This window comes from Pseudoliparis swirei, chromosome 5, assembly GCF_029220125.1.
Source record: "Pseudoliparis swirei isolate HS2019 ecotype Mariana Trench chromosome 5, NWPU_hadal_v1, whole genome shotgun sequence".
Classification (NCBI taxonomy): Eukaryota; Metazoa; Chordata; class Actinopteri; order Perciformes; family Liparidae; genus Pseudoliparis; species Pseudoliparis swirei.
Window position 1 is genome coordinate 24,828,960 of NC_079392.1, and position 22,425 is coordinate 24,851,384.

The following is a 22,425-nucleotide window of genomic DNA, read 5'->3' on the forward strand; positions in this document are numbered from 1 at the left end:
GGTTGGAGTTATTTGGGAACTCAACTCGACCCCCGAAGGGTTAAGGATATGTATGAGGGGCTCAATGGAGGCATTGTTCAAGAGGTCAAGGTGATGCTGAGGTCAGGTGTGTGCGTGTATGTGTGTGTGTGTAGGTGGCTGTGTGTGTGTGTGAAATCACAGTAATTATATCTGAATATATTCCATTTTAGCAACAAAAAAACCACAACTTGATGTTTCCAGCGGCTCCAATAAGATAATTTCCCCAATTTTACATAATTACGATCAATTACAAATGTTTTTTTTGTGATTGCTGACCGTGAAAATATCCTTTAGATGGACTACAGCTCTTGCACGGGTCACTTGGAGCATCTATTTTACTTCCATAACGTGACTTCTTTCAGACTAGAGGAAAGAAAACATCACAAATACACATTCAGATGATTATTCTACTACTTTCGTTTATTTGCGTCTGTAGAATTCACCAAAAGTTAACGTTAGAGAACGCCTGATTTGCATATTTAAATATAACATTTTATAAAACTTCCAACACAAAACATTATTAACTTAATGTAAGTTAGCAACCGGAAAAGTTTCATATAGATGTCTATTAAAATTAGTGTAATTTTATCTTTAAAAGCTGTTTTCTGAATTTCTTTATGACGATTATTATCTATTTCTTATGGCTGTTTTTTTCTGATTTAAGGAGTGATATAAAAAGAGAAATAAAAAATCCCCTCTCTAAAAACATTTGACTCTGATACGTCAACAAAATGCTTATCAAATGTTCTGATTTAGCACATATTTCATAAGATAGTGCCTCATTTGAAGTATTCAAACACACAGACTCCTTCAATGTGAGTAATCAACCGGTGAGTATGTTGATATCTATCAGTGTTTACATCTAATAGTGCGTAATATGTCTCTATCTCGCATATAAAACTTCAACAGTGAACATATTGTCATGCAGTAATGTTGAATATTCGTATTTGTGTCCAGTATTCACACAGAAATCTTATTTTTAAGTCTTATTTCTTCTCCCTTTGTTGCTCAGGGTTGTTTTTTTGATGTAAACTAAGTTCACACACACACACACACATAGAGAGACGAGAGGAGCCACATGAGGAGTGTGTTGTCACGGCACCTCTCTGACATGTCGTTTCAATTAGCAGTTAGCAATTAGCAGTTAGCAGTTAGCAATTAGCAGTTAGCGACCCTTTCCCTCAGTTCGGAGGCCTCACGTATTCGGGGCCTTGACCACAAAGCAGAGGCTGTAATTTTCCCGACATTCAAAACTTAGCTCGTCCGTAACTCGACGCAGACGTCGTCGTGCGATTGGACGAGAGAGAGAGAGAGAGAGCCAGCTGCGCGCTCGCCATGCAGCTAGCGGCGCACGCTGTAATTTGGTATAAATAGCGTCATTTCGGGGGGAACATCATCCTTTAAATACCGCATGCTGTTGACTTTGCGTCAATGTGCTTGAACTTCGACCCGTCCCGAAGCCAGCGGCCCACTCACGTCTGAGACGGAATTACTTATTTATCTTCGACTTGAGGTCCGCGTCTTTAAAACCACGACTGAGCTCCAGAAATATGACAAAAATGACATTTATTCAATTTTTATGAAGTGAGACGGACCGCCGGGTGAACAGGGTCACACATGGAACCGCCCCAGTTGATTAAAGACGTCAAGACAATTGTTTTTTCTTGTGCTATAAATCTTCTGCAATGTTTAAATTACCAAATTTCACATCATTTCAAGATCAGAAATCTGAACGTGGTGAGAAAATTCTTGTTTTCGTGTTTTTCACATCTCTCTCTCTGCATCGCTCCATAAATCAGAAAATACTGTCAACAACAACAAATAATTGTTTCCATGTTTTTAGGAACAAAACAAACAACATTTTGAGTGGAAAGTTCTGGTTTAGAGTCTGAGAAAAAAACTTTGTAAAATTACAGAAGAGTTGAATAGGGTAAATAAATTAACTAATAGATATTACAAAAAAACGTTCCCATGCTGATTACTTACATTGAGACAATACTTTTTTGAATTACAAGTTTTCTGAAATTAGTATTATACATATGCAAATGAGGCATTCTCTATTGTTAACTTCGAATCTACAGACGCAAATATAGAATAAATTGTAAAATAAACACCTAAATGTGTATTTTTTAATTTCTTTTCCGCTGGTCCGACAGAAGACGTGTTATAGAAGCTCCTGAAATAGTCCGCTGTGCTCTGATTGGCTGGCTCACTGGGTTTTTTTTAACCCGGCGGCGGTACTTTATAATGAAATCCGATTGGCCGGTTGAATCACGTGATTTCTGATCGAGACGGCCGACAAAAAAACAACCCGAGTGAGTTTTCCGTCGCGTGTCCGTCGTCTCCTCCGACGCGAGGAGCCGCTTTGATCCGGAGAAACATTTTCAAGTCACGAAAACCAAATAGTTGTGGAGCAGCTGCAGATAGAAGCTGGCGCGGCCTCTCGGCCTCCGCTGCACACGTGGCACACGTTCCCTCCTCTCCTGTTGACAACCGGGCGCTCTTGTTTGTGTTTCTGTCCGTCTCTCCACCTCCATTGATTACAGGCGGTTTAGGGTTGAAGATCTGAGGCAATATTTCAACATCTGAAGGAAACTCGTGAGGCGCCACGGCGTCGCATGACAGCGAAGGGCACGCGATGCCGCCGGATCAGCCGGGTAGGGACACCGAGTTAGAAGAAGGAGATCTAGAAGAAGTAGAAGTAGAGATGCAGACCGGACATCAAAGGTCGGGGGGGGGGGGGGACGACAACAACAACAACAACAACTATTGTGTACTTCTTCTCCTCCGGTACTCAACGTGCATCATCAGCTGAGATTAGAAACCGCATCATGAACTTAGAGAAATGCAGAAGAAGAAGAAGAAGAAGAAGAATAGGAAGGAAGGAAGGAAGAAGGAAAATAAAAGGAAGTAAGAAGAAGAAGATGGAGGAGAAAATCTGGAAAAAAAGAGGGAGGGAGGAAGAAGAAGAAGGAAAAGCGGGAGGAAGGAAGAAGAAGAAGAAGAAGAAGAGGGATGAAGGAAGAAGAGTAAAGAAGAAGGAAAAGAAGAGGGAGGAAGGAGGAAGAAGAAGTAGGAAAAGAAGATGGAAGGAAGGAAGAAGAAAAGAAGAGGAGGAAGAAGAGAAGAAGAAGAAGAAGAAGAAGAAGAAGAAGAAGAAGGAAGGAGGGGAAGAAGAAGGAAGAAGAAGGAGGAAGAGGAAGAAGAAGGAGAAGAAGAAGAAGAAGAAGAAGAAGCAGAAGGAGAAGAAGAAGAAGAACAAGAAGAAGAAGGAGAAGAAGCAGAAGAAGAAGAAGAAGAAGGAGAAGAAGAAGAAGCAGTTTCATGTTCCTGTAACGTCTTGTTCTATAGAAGCTCCTCGTGGATCTTTAATGTTCTTGTGGTTCAACACATCAACAATCACCATGGCGACCGTGAACCTCTCAGCAGGTGCCACACACTCAGACAATAGAGGATTGTTTGTTTTCTCTCTTGCAGTCGTGAGCATGTAATTACACGTGTGTGTGTGTGTGTGTGTGTGTGTGTGTGTGTGTGTGTGTGTGCGTGTGTGTGCGTGTGAGCGTGTGTGTGTGTGCGCTCCTCCCTCTCATATCCTTCACTGCGCCTCCACCTGGGTCCGATTGGGGGAAACGTGATTCCGATTTCATGCATTCCCATAAAAATTAAATATCAGTGTTCCAGCTTTCAGGCAGAAACAGAAGGAGGTTCAAGATTCAAGATTCAAGATTCAAGATGTTTTATTTGTCACATACACACACAGGGTGTGCAGTGAAATGAAAGTGGCAATGCTCAGCAGGAATGTGCAAGGGCACATAAACACACACACTATTTACAAATAAAAACAACACAATATTTACAGTAAGTGTGTGTGTGTGTGTGTGTGTGTGTGCCTAAGAGGGCAGTTGTGTGGGTCTATGTACAGGTCCTGGTGAGGTCGGAGTTCACAATCCTGATGGCCTGAGGAAACTCAAATCCTATCTCATCTCTCTGTTCTTCCTCAGACCAAGTTGAAAAAGCATTTATAACAGTCTGTTGTTGGGGTGTGAGGATCCTCAGGATCCTGCAGGTGTTCTGCACCTCCTAATTAGTACAAGTCCTCAAGGGTGATTTGTTTAATAGTGCGTTCACTAGTATACTACTCTCATGATATTCCTAATATTTAGAGATAGTTGATACCAGGCTGTGATGCTTCCTGTCAGGACGCTCTCTAATCAGCAATAGAAAGACTAAAGGATCCTGGAACTTTAAATTTCCTCAGCTGCCTGAGGTGGTAGAGGCGCTGCCTTGCCTTTCTCACCAGAGTGTCTGTGTTTGTTGGGGAGCACATGTGGTTTTTAATTGCATTACCGAAAATAAAGCAACAGGCACATATTCTAACTGACACACACCTGTATATGTATATATATATAGTTTCTAGTTATGAAGCCACGGCATGATGTGTGGCGTGAGTCACTGGATCTGAGCTGAGAGACGTGAGTTGTTGACGTTATTTAACTTTGAGTGAAAACCTGCCGATCTTTTAGCGGCTCGTAAGACCCCCGCATGTTTGCCATCATTTATTGGTTATTTAACAGGTGGCAATATATATTTTCCGGCATTATTTTGGGCCCAACCGTGGATGTTGTGGTCATACGGTACGGCGCTTTACCACCAGGCCCCAGGGACACCCCCCCCTACACACACACACACACACACACAATAAATTCATGGCACCACCAGATAGAGCCGAAACTAACTTCTCATCTGTGGTGCCTGGTAAGAAATGTAATGTACCAGCAGAGCGTCCAACGCATGAATTATAAAGTTATTGTGAGAGACAAAATATTGGATTTGGATACCCGGAGTGTGATGGCTATCCTCTGTGTGCCAAGTGCTCACATCCGGGGCTCAGGGAGGAGTCCCTGTTGTCGACAGCTGAAGGACCGCTGTGGTCATGCTCTAAAATACAGTGAAGAGACTTTGTTCACTTTGTTTATGCACAACAAAGCCAATAGATGAAATGTTATTTCACGAACAAAGGAAAAACCTGTAGATTCAGTCCTGAATGCAACACACAGCCGAAGGCGTAGCACCAGGTAGATTAACGACCAGGTTAATCCTGGATTAGACGTCTCACGAGCCGAAAGTAGACTGAGCTTCTAAAGCAGTTAAAATCCACTGATTGGTTGTGAATGTTTAACCTTGTGTAACACCGTATAGAGGATTTATTGTCCCTTAATTGTACAACAATCATGCCATCCTCGGGTCAAAATGTGAATTTGTCCAATACTTTGGTTAAAGGTGCGTAATATGAGATCGCGATCATTTCTACTGAGTCTCTAGGCTCTCAACATGGCGACGCAGCTTGCAGCTAACAGCGCTAACAATAATTTAAAGAGCTGGCAGAGCTAACGGTGTGGTGGGCGCTGACGATGACATCCCCACTTTGTATTTGGAGGTAATTAGCTAATGCAAGCATGCTAACATGCTAACATGCTAAACTAAGTAAAATATGATACCTTCTAGGTTCGCATTGTCATTGTGGGCATGTTAGCATTTAGCTCAAAGCACAGCTGAGTTGCTAACATGGCTGTAACTGGCTTAAAGATGATAAAAGACATGTATTAAAATAAATACATTACACACATTATAATTTACCTCCTTCATTTTGATATATTTTGTTTAATGAAAAGTGTTCATGTCGTGCTGAAGATGTTAAACCTGCAAATTAACTTAACGAAGGATGTGAAAGTATTGTAATTATATTTCCCATTTGAAATCATCCTGTTCTGACCTTTGTTTGACCTTTGTGATTATGAATGAGAAGATGTCGCCTCAGACCTTCAGGTGTCTGGATGGTGAAGCCTTCAGAGGTTCCTCACCCTCCACTGGTTGTTCCCTCTACTGCAGAGGCTCATGACCAGTGTGTTGATGCTGCTGCTGTGTGTGTGTGTGTGTGTGTGTGTGTGTGTTTGCGTGATTGAGACAGCTAGAGGCTGGGACCAGAGCCAGGTAAACCTACCTGCGTGTTGACTTTACAGGCTTTCCCAGGGTCCCGGACCTGGTGGTAAACCAATGTTACTCTGGGCTCAACCCTCCAAGGAAAATCTGATTTATTTATACAAACAAAAAAGCCTGGGAAAACATAATAAAAACAGCCAGAGGACGTTGCAGCGAGCGCTTACCAAATGCATGATACTGTTTCTGGGGGGTTCTTTTCGACAGCAAAGAGGTAGAGTCCTGCGGCCGGTCGCCAGGAAATTTTGTTGGCATTTTACATTTCTGCAAAGCCGCGGTTGTGTTGAATGTTGACGTTTTTCCATCCGGTCAAAGCAAACGATGTAGTATGTCAAGCAACCGCTGCTCAAAGTAATCATAAGTGTTACAAGCAAGAACCTTCGGGTGCGTTGGTGGGGTCAAGCAAACACAGGAGCTTCACCAGGGAGGTCGTTCTCCGTCTCCCGCGTTAACCCGTCAACTTAACGTGTGTTTTGTGACCTTTATACGCTTGTTACGTAACGTTATCGGAGATAGTCGCTTAGGGCGGTTTTTAAGACGTTATAAGTTACAGTGGCACGGTTGTTCCGCTACTTTGTTCTGCTACTTTGTTCTGCTACTTTGTTCCTTTACTTTGTTCCGCTACTTTGTTCCGCTACTTTGTTCCGCTACTTTGTTCCGCTACTTTGTTCCTTTACTTTGTTCCGCTACTTTGTTCCGCTACGTTGTTGCGCTACGTTGTTGGCTACTTTATTGGCTACTTTGTGGGCTACTTCGTTGGTTACGTTGTTGCGCCACGTTGCCTCGCCACGTTGCCTCGCCACGTTGCCTCGCCACGTTGTCTCGCCACGTTGCCTCGCCACATTGTCTCGCCACGTTGCCTCGCCACGTTGCCTCGCCACGTTGCCTCGCCACGTTGTCTCGCCACGTTGCCTCGCCACGTTGTCTCGCCACGTTGTCTCGCCACGTTGTCTCGCCACGTTGCCTCGCCACGTTGTCTCGCCACGTTGCCTCGCCACGTTGTCTCGCCACGTTGCCTCGCCACGTTGCCTCGCCACGTTGTCTCGCCACGTTGCCTCGCCACGTTGCCTCGCCACGTTGCCTCGCCACGTTGCCTCGCCACGTTGCCTCGCCACGTTGCCTCGCCACGTTGTCTCGCCACGTTGCCTCGCCACGTTGCCTCGCCACGTTGCCTCGCCACGTTGTCTCGTATCTTTACGAGTTGCTCAGTTTACGAACTCATCGGTGAATCTCCAATGCATTCCATTGTTCCTTCAGGTTTAAAGAATGAAGGTCCAGTCCACAGACTTGCAGGTATCTGTGTTGTTCTTGGTCGGCTCTGTGGACTCGTGGGTTTCTGAGGGGAGTATCTGCGCTTCACCACTTCCTGAACTAGCCAAGAGGGAGCTGATATTTATGGGGCACATACTCTTTTTTTTCCAGAAGTGGAACATTCTGCTCCAAGTTGACACAATAAACTTTTCTTGCTGCCCATCAACATTTAGTGTTTATAATAACCTGAATTCAATCACTGGTCCTTTTCCTTTCTGTGCAACTTAATGTCTGAATGGTCTGTGATCGAGCACCTAAACACATCTGTGAATACATCTACAGACAGACGTTAGTCTAAGTGAGTAACTGACATGGTATATTGTGTTTAATGTAAAATGACGTGTTATAACTCCCACTGGTACGACAGTAATTTGCCACCACATTCAGTATCATTTACCGCATACGGTTTTGTTCTTGCATGTGATCCTCTGGGAGAAAGTGATGGTTCTGTGCACGGCTGTCATGCTATACTTGAACAGAAAAGTAGGTCTAACTGTTATTATTCACACCAGCATGCTCAAATTAATTATTTGTCTGCCTCTAAGTGATCAACCTTCCTCCAAGGAACTTCTATAGTTTCATTTATAACATATAGTCTGGAGGTTCAGCACAGCAAAGGTCGAATCTGGTATGAAACTCAAAGTTACGTCTCTGTGCTTCACATAGCAGCAAACTGGTGAAGTCACACATAGCATGCTAACATCTTGCTATAAGTAGCTTACTAAGAACCAAAGTGGTGAAGGGAATGATGGACAAGCATGGTCATCCACTGCTAGTGTGGCTAAAATCAACATATCATGTGTTATTTAGTGTATTTTTGAGGATTGTCTGTACTTTTAATCAGTTAATATCTGTATTGTTTTTTTTCTGAGACGCTCCAACAATACTTTCCTGATGCCAAAAAAACATCAGCATTTGTGTGTATGTACGAACGTTTTACTGTCAGTGAACATATTCACATGTATTCTCAGTAATATTCACAGCCTCGTCAAATAGTAGATGGGACTCAGTTTACCTGGGCGCTATGGTTACAGGCTTCACCTCAGATCAGTGAGTTCCAAACCAAACGCGGCCTGTTAATGTCTGCCGGTTCGTTAAAGAACATATAACTTACTCAGCTGTAAAATACCAGACATACGGCACGAGGGAGGGAATTATTTTTCCAGAAAAGAAAGCGTCTCTGGCTCCGATAGTAGCCTATGTGCTTCTGCATGTTAAATAGAAAAGGCCCCAGAGGTCAGAGCTACTCCATATCTGTCTGGGCTCTGACATACTCCTGTCTTTTTTTCCTTCTTCGTCTCTCAGGAGCTATGAGAATAAATTAACCACTGAAGGGGTTTGTGCAGCTGGTCCTTGTTGCAGTTCTCTATCTCAAATCCCTCAAATCCCTCCCTCCATCTCTCTTTCCCCGTTACTGCTGGTGTTTTCAGTCCAGAACAATCTGAAAGTTTATATAATATAGCACTTCTCATAGGACACAAGTGACAAAGTGGTTTACAAGAATGCAAGATTAATAAAAGAAAAAGATAAAACAGTAGAATCGATAAAACACACGCAATTACAAGTGACAAAAAGGTTAGTTTAAATGTAATTTTTATTTATTTATGACATTTTATCAAAGTTTGATGAGCACAGTAAACAAAACATTTGAGATCTACACACGGCAAAGTTTAAATTTAAGCCTTCAAATTGTTCCCCTTAAACATTTTTAAGTGAAATGGAGAAAAGAAATAACAAATTGGATACTTAAAAAAAACAGATAGGACATGAATAAGTTTTTCCTGCTGTCTCCTTGTGGGATGAGAACTGAGGGAAGTTTCCAGAACTGTGAACCTGTGCCTGTTAAGCGCTGCTGACCAATCAGAGGCCAGCTGTTCCCCTTCAAACAGGTATTGAGAACACAGCTGGATCCAGAGGAGCTCAATACAACCGATACACAGGAAGTTAATCTCCCAGACTTTAACAGTCACTACACCATGACCGGGCATGCTTTTAATGCACGTTGGTGCAGGTGTGAATTACTTCAAATTCCTGCACTTCATCGTGGACTTAAGTGGAAATTCTTAAAAAGTCAAGATAATTCATCCTCTGGAAACCATGCATGTCACAACAGTCGTTTTAGGGGATTTAAGTCAATCCGGACCAAAGATATTTAAGACTCAGAGACTGACTCACATCCTCAGTTCATGGCATATTTTGGTAAACGGTGAGCGGTGATGCAAAGTGAGTGTGATTTGCAGTAAATGGGCTAAAACAGGAAAACGTTACGGTCCTTCAAGAGTCTCGAGAAGGTCAGTCGATGCAACACGAGCGACCTTTACATAAACGCTCACGGTAAACACATTTTTGGACTTCCATGCGCACACAGGCCATCGGGTGTTTGTGTTTCATTAGCTAAGGAGAAGCCGAGAGGAGTTAAGAGCTTAGGGAAGGCGTCTCGCTGGGAAGTGGCTGTAATCTGAAGCTGCAGGAAATGGGAGTGAGAAAAGCAGTAAGATTATGCGTTAAGGCACAATGAAATGAGTCAGGCCCTGAGGAGTGTCACGATATTCAGCGGGCGGACCGGCAACGCCGCTCGCACGAGATTATTGGAGGTTGATTTGACTGCAGGATTTATTCAACGGACCACTTGAGCGTTGAATTCAAGAGACTCGATTTATGTTTCGGAGGAGAATAAAAAACTCCTTAAATATCTTTCGTTTTTTCCCCGAAATTTTCCAGATAGGACACGTCCAATCATTGTAGCCTGGAAGTAGAGGAACAGGTATCTTCACACAAAAAAAAAAAACTTTTACCATTTGCTCAAAATCTACAGGTCAAGGTTTGTTTCCCAAAGGCAGCGGCACATGTGGACCTGCCCTTCATAAAAGGTCAAAGGTCAAGTGGAGCAGACAACACTACTGTTGGTGGAAACCCCCTGTTGAACACAAGCAACCAAAGATTATATTTTAGGAATAATACTGCCCAGTCCCTGCCATCAGATGGAACAGCGTGTGAATGGAGGCCTGTACGGTAGTCCAGTCGCCTCCCATCGACCGCCGAGCAGCAGGCCGCTGATCCTTCTGTTAGTTGTTTTTGGCCGCTGACGAAGACCAGGAAATGTCTGATACACACACCGATATGTCTCTCTGGGAAAATTCTCACAGTGCTCTGGTAGTTTTGTTTTGTGTCATGTGTAATTGGGTTTGTGTAAACCTGCTTTTCAGTTAAACGTCTTTTAGTATTTACATTGGAGTTGTATAGCACCGTCGGTCCCCTGCACGACGATAAAGATGGAAAGCAGCGAAATGAACACATAGCATTTTACTAAACTTAGAGGTAGCAATTTCTTTAAATCACTTGATTTCTAGGTTTATCTCTACCTACATCAAAGTGTCTCATGTGCTCCACATTTCGTTGACATAAGCAACAATAAAACTCACCTCAGGTATTTAACGGAGACTTTGAGCTGCAGTAAAAGTAGATAATACACCACGCTGCGAAGCACACAGGTGGAGGCTCGTGCTATGACACTGAAAACATCCCGTTGTCAATATTTAATAAGGACAGTTATGCATTTCTTTGTTTATCTGTGTTTCTGTTTTTAAACTCTACATCTCAAATACAATGTGGACAGAAACAGTTCAACTGGTTGGACTCAGCGGTCAGTTGTTGGCGCTGCGTCTGTGCAGCTGAAGTCATGTCTGTGACTCAGCGTCTCTCTCCTCCCTCCTTCATTTATTCGTGCATCATTTGTTCCTACAATTAGTGAGTAATATTAAAAAATTCAAAAGTTTGAAATGTTTATTTTTTTAATTGCATATGAACTGGAGGCGCGTTTGGTTGATATAGAAATATCACCGCGGTTAACAGGCCTTCTCTCATAGAGCGATAAAGCACCAAATAAATGGACATTTCAGTTTGGTGGCAATTATTGTGTCTTTTATTGACTGAAAATAAAACATGCTTCAAATTAAACTCTTATTTTCCCCTCGTATATATCAAACAAATGCTCGGTTCTCATGAGTCCAGAGGAGCGAATATAAAAATGAAATGTTCCTCGAACACAACGCGCTTTTTCAGCCTCGCGGTCAAACTACGTCTAAAAACTGTGTGTTGCGTAACCGAATGCCCGTCTTGTCTTTCAGATTGGAAGTCTGTCTCTGTGCACGTGTGTGTTGGGATGAAGCACCTGTGGGACGGCCACTTCCTGCTGCTCATCCTGCTCCACCTGCTCGGAGCCGTCACCTCGCAGGTCAACCCAGGTCAGTGCCGCCGCCCCATATAAATACATGGATACAAATTAATATAATTACACAGGATAAGTGAGTGTCACATGTGCGCAGATCAAAACTTTATGTTAATATTAATGTTTTTGTCAGAGGGGTTCAACGGAGGTCACGCTGAAATGGCTTCCACTTCCTCCCTCCACCCCGCTTCCACTTTCAAAATAAAACTACTGAGATTACATTCTACACTGTTATAAAACTCCTATTTTATTTTCTCAGCGTTTATAAAAATACAAATAGACATGAGGTCATGATGACAGGATTGTTTTCTTTCTTTCTCAGTTAACAGTACTGAATATAAAATACATTAAAACAAACAACAAATGATGATTAACAGCAGTTGCTTTCCAAAAGAGTATACCTTGAAATCCTTAATTTTCCCAGAATTATTTTGTTGCGTAAACAAACTCAAAACCTGGCTTTCCCTGTTTGTCATTCATTCGTTCTTCGTGCCGAAGGAAACCGAGTACTTTTTTTTTTAAGTGCGAGAGAAAGCTGAGAGTTTCTGAAGGAGATTTTAAAACGTGAGGAAAGAAAAATAAAGAGGGTGAGCGAGATAGAGATCACAGTGTTTATAGAAGTGTGCATGCTGTGGTTACTTTCATGCATATGCCTCCTTACACACACACACACACATATATATACATATACATATATATTTATAGCTACATTTCTGGCCTATTTAACCAGATGTACTTACAACATTGTGTTCAGGATCTTCGATCTCTCAGCATTCAGCACCAAAACTTATATGACCGCTCTCTCCACTGGTTACCGGTGGCTGCTCGCATCCGCTTCAAAACACTGGTCCTGGCGTACCGTGCTCTAGACGGATCGGGCCCCGCTACATCCGGGATATGGTCACACCGTACACCCCACACACGCTTCGCCTCCGGCAAACAGCAAATCGTGCCTCCTCCTGCTGTCGGAACCTAATCACTCCAGACTGTTTGCTGTCCTGGCTCCTCAGTGGTGGAACGAGCTCCCACTGACATCAGGACAGCAGAAAGTCTCTACATCTTCCGTCGGAGACTGAAAACACACCTTTTCCGACTATATCTGGATTAAAACACAGATTAGCACTTCAGTGGCACTTAGATAGCACTTACTTATGGTACTTTTGTAGTTCGACTATGTTGAGGAAATGTTACTTCCTGTATTCTTGTTGTTCTTAGTTTGTACTCTAGGTTGAAATGCACTTATTGTAAGTCGCTTTGGATAAAAGCGTCTGCTAAATGACATGTAATGTAATGTAATGTAATATGAGGCATCTTCTCAACCACATTTAATTGAGAATTTGCGTGTTTGATCCATGTGGGAGTGACTGACTTGCGTGTGTGTGTGTGTGTGTGTGTGAGTGTGTGTGTCTGCTCGCATGCATATACCCGCACGCACACGCATACTGTGGATCAAGCTATCCCACTGGAGTCTGTGGCTAATGCATACCAGACATTCTGACAGCAGGAAAGTCCATTGAAACACGCTCTGTCTTTCTCCCAAGCTCTCTCTGTGTGTGTGTGTGTGTGTGTGTGTGTGTGTGTGTGTGTGTGTGTTTGACCACTCATAAGTTATTGAAAGCACTGTTTGTGCATCTGATCGTGGTCAAAGTTCAACAAGTTCACCATTCTCGAGCTCAGGGATTTCTTCACTCAGAAACCACCGGCGATTATTACAATTCCACACAAAAAAAGAAGCTCAAATCTCAACCTGCTCTAATGGACGGAGGCCGGATACGTCCACCGATAGTTCCGTCTCGTGCTTTCGAGAAGAGGGTCGTTTTTTTCTTCTTCTCCACGGTCTGGAAATATTCATGGCTGAATTTAGTGGAGCTGAGATCCCGAGCGGTGCCAACTTTCCCCTGTTTAAAATTCCCAAGCAATGGAGTTATACCATCCCTGTCTTTCCCATTTCACTCGTGAGTGGGAGAACTTTATTTCACTGGAGAGGGGAGGACATGAGCAGCGCTGTTGTTGTGTGGGCGTCTTCTTGGGAAGGTGGTTCACCTTGAATGAACGATCGAGTGAGAAAATGAATGAATATCAGAACGGCTTCTTTAAATCATGAAAATCACACGTTTGACTTTAAAAATAAGAATACATTTCATTTATATCGTGTTTTTTAAGTTACTCAAAGACACTTTACATGTTACATTCACACACACTGCAGCTACTGGGAGCAATTCAGGGTGAAGTGTCTTGCTCAAGGACACATCAACTAGGGCGGGGATTGAACCGCCAACCCCCTGATAGAAAGACAGACCTGCTAACCACTGACAGTCGCCCCAAAGTCGAAGTGAGACTGTGTAGCTTTTAAAAGAAGAAATTACCAGTGATAACTTTTTTTAAACTAGCGCTAATACTATGCTACATCGCAGATACACATTTTAAGGTGTTATCCCAAAGGTAAACCCACATAAATAAAGTTTCACCTGAATGTTGGATTCGCACAAAAGGAAATGACGAGTGTTGTTGGTTTGTTAGAGAGCTGTTAGCGGGATTAGCATTCGAGCTAACTAGCCAGTTAACCCGCTAGTCAGCCAGCTAGTTTGCTAATTGCAGTGCTACGCATTCAAAATGGCCGCCGCTACATTCGAACGCACCGTACCTCTCCGGGAGACGTGGCTAACGAACTGACTCCACACGTTATTTACCTTTTAGAGTTCTTGAGGTGACAGTTAACATGTCGTCTATTTATACGTCCTGATGGATGTAAACACTTCTTTCCCACTCGGCCTAAAAAACCCAAACATCTGGCTTTTGGTTTTTGCGGGAGAGGTTGCAATCTGCTTTACCCCCAGACCAAAATTACTCTGCAGAACTCGCAGGTATTTATCGGCTCAAGCACCGAACCTCGTAACCTTAGTGACACATCACGGAAAAAATAGCTAACGCTAAACAAAACAACATTTGAATGCAACTTTTGGTTGAAAAGGGGGTATAAGTCCAATGTGTGTTCTCCGTTTATCTCTGTTTTACTGTCAGCCAGTTCCAGAGCGAAATAATTATCTGGCAGCTAGTCGTATATATTGTGTATAATCACCTGAAATTAAAAACGGTGTTCTCGTTAGCTAAGAATGAACCGACACAATGAGCTAAAGGGCGCTAAAAACGTCTCCACGGAGCAGATTAAAACCTGTAGAACCGTTTGATAATAACTCTGTAACCTGAGGACCATATTTTATTGAAGTAGTCGTTTAATTCATTGTTGACGAGTGCAGCTATAAAGCAACCGACTCCAGAGGATCTGAAAACCCGCAATCCTTGACAGCAACAACACAACTAAAGCTGCCCTTTGATGGACAGGTATAATGTAGCAGATGCATGACTGTGTGTGTGTGTGTGTGTGTGTGTGTGTGTAAATGTAGTCGAGGCCAGCGGTTGGTCAGCAAACACGACAGAACAAACCTGCCTTTCAGTCGAGTCGAAGGGGTGCGGTAAAAACCGAGAGGTGAGAGAGAAGGATCGGTCCGTGAGTCCTTCATCTCGCTCCGTCGCTCCACAACCACACAAGGCTGGTAGTTTTCCACCTTTTTTTCTGGGGCGATATTTTTAGATACCGTGGGCCAAATGTTGAGCTTGAAGGTTGGTGGTGAGTGTGTGTGTAGAGGGGTAAAAATCTGTCTCCCGCCTGCCCCCACGGCTCACCCCAGGGGTCAGCCCTGAGTGGGCCGGGCAGATAAACAAACACAGCGGAAAGCCAACATTTCGAGGAGCGGTCACACGATACACCGAAACCCGTCTGACTCCCTGCAGGATGTGGTTGAAGACGCTTTTCATTAATTATGTCAGTGTTTTTTCCCAACTGGGTATGTTGCATTGTGTGTGTCACTGTATTCATAGAATCATCCCGTCATTTCCACGAAGGCTACAAATATGATATTTGTGGTGCGCATGTGTCTCACACATGGAATCTGATCTTGTTTTTCCACTTTCAGTGGTTTTAAAAATCAGATGTAGGTCAGATTTTTTTCCTTCTTTTACGTCATTCATAAACACTTCGGTACAGAAGTGGCAGCCACTGCTCCCAAAAAACATTGTGAAAATGCACTTTAACCCTTGTGTTGCCTTCGGGTCATTTTGACCCGATTCAATATTTAACCCTCCTGTCGCCTTCGGGTCAATTTGACCCGATTCAATGTTTAATGTCGGTGTTCTTTCGGGAGTCAACAAACAAACATAAAGTACCTCACACTTAAACTTGGAAAACAATATTAATTCTAATAATTTTCTGGAGATTTTAATAGCTGGGCTCATATTGACCTCAAGGGTAAAATATGTTAGTAAATATAAAGGTAACAGGAGGGTTAAACATTGAATCGGGTCATATTGACCCGAAGGCGACACAAGGGTTAATTCAAAATTGACTAATAAACTAAAATAAAACTCAATAAACCTGCAACGGGGGCGTTTTTTTAAAACTTAATCTGAGTATTCAGCAATGTTGACTCGAGTCACATGACAAATTTAAACGACGTTCGACACGACTTGGCCTTTTTACCGGAGTCACGTGACCTGGACGCGAGCCACAGATGTGATGACTTTAGCCTCGACTCGACAAAATAAAAGAGGCTTTCATGTGTTTTGAGCACGCGGGTCATTTCGGGGTCGCGGGTCAGTTCACGCTGGAGTCCGATATTGTTTTTCTAGTCATTTTCTCCGGCCCTAATTTTGATTTTAAACCCTTTTATTGGAGCTCTTCGCTTTTTCTCTTGACTCAGGTTCTGACGATTCTGTGTTTTCACTCGATCAGTCGGGCGGCGGTTCTGAGAGCGCCGCGGCTATCATTAAAATAATGTGTTTTTTTGCGATTGTGCGACCGAGGACACCGCTAATAGTAGTAATAGGAGAACGTTTGTACGATTTCTGTCGATGGGAAGAGGGGCAGCGCCGAACCGAGGTCAGGGAGGACGAGATGAAAGGAGGAGGAAGCGAACGTGGACATCTGGAAGAGTTTTTGTTTGTCACTCCTTCAAGTCGTCACTGTGCCAAGACGAGGCCCTTGAGTGTGTGTGTGTGTGTGTGTGTGTGTGTGGTTGCATCCACGCCTGGTTTGGTGTGCGCAGCGTATCTCGGAGGCCGTCAGCCCCAAACCGTCGGGGGGATTTTCACGTTCTTGACTTTCAAACAAATATTTTGGAGGAGATCAAGAGAAGAAGAAGAGAAGAAAAAAAAGAAGAAGGAGAGAAAACACGCGGCAGAGGGACAGAGGAGGCCTTGAACCCGGAGCTCTGCTGTTGCTGGCATCTTTCTCAAAGGTTTTCCTGTGAGGAGGCCGGGCTCACCGGGTCCGGCGCCCTTTGACCTCCGCCTGCGGCTCAGAGAGAAGTCGCCATCACAGACGCAGAAATCAAATAAATGAGTGTAAGGCGTTCACAGCGGCCATGTTTACAGGAAGGCTAATATTCCACTTTTATCTCCATGTTACACTATTCTGACTGTAATTAGGGGCATTATTCTGAATGTGAGTGATCTGTGTCGATGGTATTCTGGTTTTAGGAGCATTTTGTGCACATTTGGAATAATGTGTCTCTCAATTATTATTATTTTACGCCCCTGGCTGTGACAGGTCCGGATAAAATGACCAAAAAAACAATATCCAATAGACTCCAGCGTGAACTGACCCACGACCCTGACATGACCCGCGTGCCAAAAATACATGAAAGCCTCTTTTATTTTGTCGAGTCGAGGCTAAAGTCATCACATCTGTGGCTCGCGTCTGACTCGAGTCCAGGTCACGTGACTCTAAAGTCCAAGTGGAGTTGGAAGTCTGTTTTGATTTTGCCAAGTCGAGTCTAACTTCGTTTAAATGTGTCATGTGACTCGAGTCAACATCTCTGCATGCTCTGATTAACTTAAAACACCCCAGTGGCAGGTTTAGTGAGTTATAATTTATTTTATTAGTCAATTTTGAATTAAAGTGCGTTTTCACAATGCTTTATTTTTATTTTTAGGAGCAATGTCTGCCACTTCTGTACCGAAGTGTTTATGAATGACGTGAAGAAGAAAAAATCGGACCTACATTTGATTTTAAATCCACTGAAAGTGAGAAGAAAAAAAGATCAGATTCCATGTGTTCCCCCATCCCCCCAAAACACTTGAAAGGGTGTTATTTTTCAAAGTGTACCACTAATTTATTCATTTCCTGAGTCAAAGAATATTGACGCTGTTCATTCCCGAAATATGCATCGGTCCCCCCCAAAAAAAGAGGAATTTCCGTTTGCAAAACGGCATGATGTCGTGTTTCTGACGGCTTTGTGACTTGTTTAGGAGTCACGGGCCAAAGTGTTGGGCTTGTAAAGGGAGATATTAATGGAGTATTCAAACGTGGAGTGGAAATTTGGCCGAAAACACCAGACCGACCCGATCCTGTAGAATCAGATAACGAGGGGAGAAAAGTCCCCTTTAATTATTATTATTTTAACTCTTGGAAACACCCAGAAATCAGTAGAAGTCATTCACAGCCTCGTGAAAAGTTAATCGATGCCATGCTGCATGAAGCGTGTCACGCTCACTCAGCCACGAGCCGGCGGAGTCTTAATGAGATAAAGGTTTTCTTTCGCTCTTAACTTTTTTTTTAGCATCTCGAAAGAAAAAAGAGAGGAGGGGGGGAGGGGGGGAGGGGGGACCACACAGGAGGAGGGAGAGGAGGAGGAGGGCTGGCATGCAGGAAAACAGAGGGCATATTGCTTCTATTGACCGCACAGCGGGGGCGTGATGGGTTCACCGCTGCCAGCTTTACCACACACACACACACACACACACACACACACACACAGTAACAACATGTAGTTGATACCGGCACTGTTTGGACTGGCAGAAACACTGAATGGATCCAACTTATTATTTCAATAAAGCAACCACAATGTGAGAGTGGATATGTGTGTGTGTGTGTGTGTGTATGTGTGTGTGTGTGTGTTCATCCAGCACCAATCCATCACATTTTGCAGGTTTTTTCTTGACAGGATGAAGTCGGCCCGTCTTTAGAGATGCCGGCGGGCGTCTGGCGAACGTTTCATACGCTTCAGAATGTTTCGGCGGCGCCGCGGTGGTCCGAGAGGCCCGGGCGAGCTGCACGTGCTCAGAGTGCGGTGGTGATCCTCGAATGCCGGCGGTGGAACTGGAATATCCTTAAATAGAAGCGTTGTGATAGACCTGAAGTAGAGTTTGCTCATCGAGTAAATATTCTTAATAGGTGGCGGCTGGTTCTATAAATAATGGTCTGAGTTACCGTACACCGGTCTGCAAACGAGGCAGAAAGATGTAATAATATAAAACCTTTTACTTTGAAAATCAACATCACTCACATGTCCGTCAATTGCAGATGAAACTCCAGCTGTGAGACAGTTAGCTTAGCATTAAATGGAGTCTCTCTCTTGGTGAAATACAGGGTGACATAAACAGGATGGACGCTCACCTGTTGACCTACCTGAGCGGATCCACAACATAATTAAACTTAAAGTTGTTGTTGTTGTTGTTGTTGTGTCTCAGGTGTGTGTCGGTATCCTCTGGGCATGTCGGGGGGGCAGATACAGGACGAGGACATCTCCGCCTCCAGCCAGTGGTCCGAATCCACCGCCGCTAGATACGGCAGGTATGTATATTACACACACACACACACACACACCTATGCACACGCCACATTGTATGTTTACCCTGATAATTAGTGTGTGTCTGTGTGTGTATATGAGAGAAAGTGTGAGTGTGTGTGTGTGAGTGCGTGTGTGTGTGTGGGGGGAGGATCCTGCAAAAGTTGAGTCTGTTTATTTGCAGTAAGCCACACACTGGGATATCAGTTACAGCCACATAATCAAGTAGGTGTGTGTGCATGTGGGCGTGCATGTGTGTGTGTGTCTGTGTGTGTGTGTGTGTGCGTGCGTGTGCTTGTGTGTGTGTGCTGCATAACTTGGGTGGCCTTCAGTAAGTATCAGGATAATGATGTAACACGCTTACCCCGTCGTTTCCCCCCCCCCCCCGCAATGCCCCCCCCCCCCCCTCATTCAGATCTATTGCCCAAAATTAACCCTTTAAGACACGTTTACGACTCCAGGCCTCACCGAGGTGTTTTTATAGCCGGCTGTAAGAACTGAAATCCGTCACCGCACTCGCCTTTTTACTTTCCTCTTCACCTTCTTCCTCTCCTCCGTCCTGCTCTACTTATTTACTCCTCCCTGGAACCTCTTCCCCTTCCCTGCTGTAAACCCCCTCTCTCTCTCTCTCTCTCTCGCTCTCCCTCTCTAACCCCCCACAGGTTGGACTTCGAGGAGGGCGACGGCGCCTGGTGCCCGGAGATAACGGTGGAGCCGGACAGCCTGAAGGAGTTCCTCCAGATCGACCTGCGCTCGCTCCACTTCATCACCCTGGTGGGCACCCAGGGGCGTCACGCGGGGGGCATCGGCAACGAGTTCTCCCAGATGTACAAGATCAAGTACAGCCGCGACGGCAGCCGCTGGATCTCGTGGCGGAACCGGCAGGGCAAGCAGGTGAGCCCTCTGAGGAAAAGCGGTCCTGATGCCGTTCACGGTCGCCATGGAGATCGAGGGGTCACGGGCCGGTCCTCTGTCGCCTCAAGGTGCGCTTGTTTTGTCTGTTGACACCCCCGCAGGTGATCGAGGGAAACAGGAACGCCTACGACATCGTACTGAAGGACCTGGAGCCGCCCATCATCGCCCGCTACGTCCGCTTCATGCCCGTCACGGACCACTCCATGAACGTCTGCATGAGGGTGGAGCTCTACGGCTGTGAATGGCTGGGTGAGAGGAGGAGGAGCAGGAGGAGGAGGAGGAGCAGGAGGAGCAGGAGGAGGAGGAGGAGGAGGGGGATGAGGAGGAGGAGGAGGAGCAGGAGGAGTTGGAGGAGGGGGATGAGGAGGAGGAGGAGCAGGAGGAGGGGGATGAGGAGGAGCAGAAGGAGCAGGAGGAGCAGGAGGAGGAGCAGGAGGAGGAGGAGGATAGTTTGTTGAGGCACCATTATAGGTTATTTGAAGAACTCTTTAAGGAAATGGTTCTTTAAAGAACCCTGGTTTGAAAGGTTCTTTGTGGAACCATAAATGGTGCCTTAAATAACCATTTTTTAAGGTTCTTTAAGACACCTTTATAGGTTCTTCGAAGAACTATGGAATTAAATAAAAATGATTATAACTATTTCAGGACATTGTTCTTTAAAGAACCCTGGTTTGAAAGGTTTTTTGTGGAACCATACATGGTGCCTTAAAGAACCATTTTTTAAAGGTTCTTTAAGACATGTTTATAGGTTCTTTGAAGAACTCTTTAAGGAAATTATTATTTAAAGAACCCTGGTTTTAAAGGTTCTTTGTGGAACCATAAATGGTTCTTCGATGGCATCACTCTGAAGAACCATTTTCGGTTCCAGACGGCACCTCCATGTTTCTGTGTAGTCAGGGAGAGATGAGAGAGCATCTTGTTTCAATCTCTTTTGTAAATGTTGGTCGCTGGAGCTTAAAACTAATATGTTGCTATAACACACAAAGTTATGAGTTATTTCATCTCAATAAACGAATACTTCTTCTTCACAGACGGTCTGGTGTCGTACAACGCTCCAGTCGGAGAGCAGATGCCGGCTTTACCCGCTTACTTCAACGACTCTGTCTACGACGGCGCCGTCATCCACAGGTGTGTGTGTGTGTGTGTGTGTGTGCGTGCATTGCTCTCATCCTCTGTGGGTGTTTTCTCCCCCCTTCACCTTGTTGTGGCCCCGTCGCCATGGCCTACCGGGTTGCGCAATACCTCACAGGGACCGCTGAGTCAAGCCTGCGCTCATGAAGTAGAGAAACCCGAATGATGAGCCAATCATTCCGGTTAATGACGGTGGTGTTTATATATACACCGCGGTGAATAATGTCCTCCATGACAGGCGGGGCTCCGTGTGGAGGCAGAGAGAAAAAGAAAATGGCCTTTATTACGGCGCCTTCAGCCAAGAACCCGGCTTTACAAGTCCGCCACCTAGTGGCCAAAGGGTGCAACAGTTTACAGGAGTGCTTATGGCATCTCTCCAAAAGCACTTACACAGAAATATGATGTTGTGGTCATATTTATAATTATATTATTGACTTGAATAGCAGCAGGAACAAGGACAACAGAGTTGGACTAATTCAATGAAAGAATAGATACGACTGTTGTGTGCACAAATAGTTTTTAAAACATAGGTATAAATATGAAAATAAAAATGTTTTAAATCCAACTTTTTACCCTTTTAAATAGACAGACTGATACAAGTCTGATGACACCTGTGTTGCTAATTAGACGACACACCTTAGTTTAAAATGTTCCTATGGTAAAATATTGTATTCATTTTTCGAGGACTACCATACATTTTGTCTATAGGCCATTTTCATTATTTATTAATTTGTTTAAAAATTCCGTTGAAGCTAATTTAAAAAGCAATGTCTGATTTCCATTAGTTAATTTTCAGTAAATTTTTATTTATTATTACTTTTGTCAATTTCAAGTTATTTTTGTGAACAATGTGGGACATTGTTGATGCCCTCAGTTTAGAAAAAAGTTCCTCTGGGTCTGCTGCCTCTCACACACACACACACACACACACACTCTTACACACACTTACACCTACACACACCTCTGTCTCTCAGCATGACGGAGGGCTTGGGCCAGCTGACGGACGGCGTGTGCGGCCTGGACGACTTCACGCACAGCCACGTGTACAACGTGTGGCCCGGGTACGACTACGTGGGCTGGACCAACGAGAGCTTCCCCAGCGGATACGTGGAGATCATGTTCGAGTTCGACCGCACGCGCAACTTCACCACCATGAAGGTGAGGCCTCCATGCACAGCTCTCCCCCAGGTGTGTTTA

The 22,425-nt window shown here is 44.2% G+C and overlaps 1 protein-coding gene across 2 annotated transcripts in view; it reads left to right on the plus strand.

The window, feature by feature from the left end:
• Positions 1-22,425, plus strand: part of ddr2a (discoidin domain receptor tyrosine kinase 2a) — a 30,563-nt gene that overhangs the window by 921 nt on the left and 7,217 nt on the right. For both annotated transcript variants that reach the window (XM_056415502.1, XM_056415503.1), the window contains exons 2-7: positions 11,457-11,573; positions 19,085-19,187; positions 19,845-20,076; positions 20,199-20,346; positions 21,129-21,225; positions 22,203-22,386. In XM_056415502.1, the coding sequence (XP_056271477.1) occupies positions 11,492-11,573; positions 19,085-19,187; positions 19,845-20,076; positions 20,199-20,346; positions 21,129-21,225; positions 22,203-22,386 (846 nt within the window). In that variant the 5' untranslated portion in view covers positions 11,457-11,491. The remainder of the gene's footprint in view (positions 1-11,456; positions 11,574-19,084; positions 19,188-19,844; positions 20,077-20,198; positions 20,347-21,128; positions 21,226-22,202; positions 22,387-22,425) is intronic.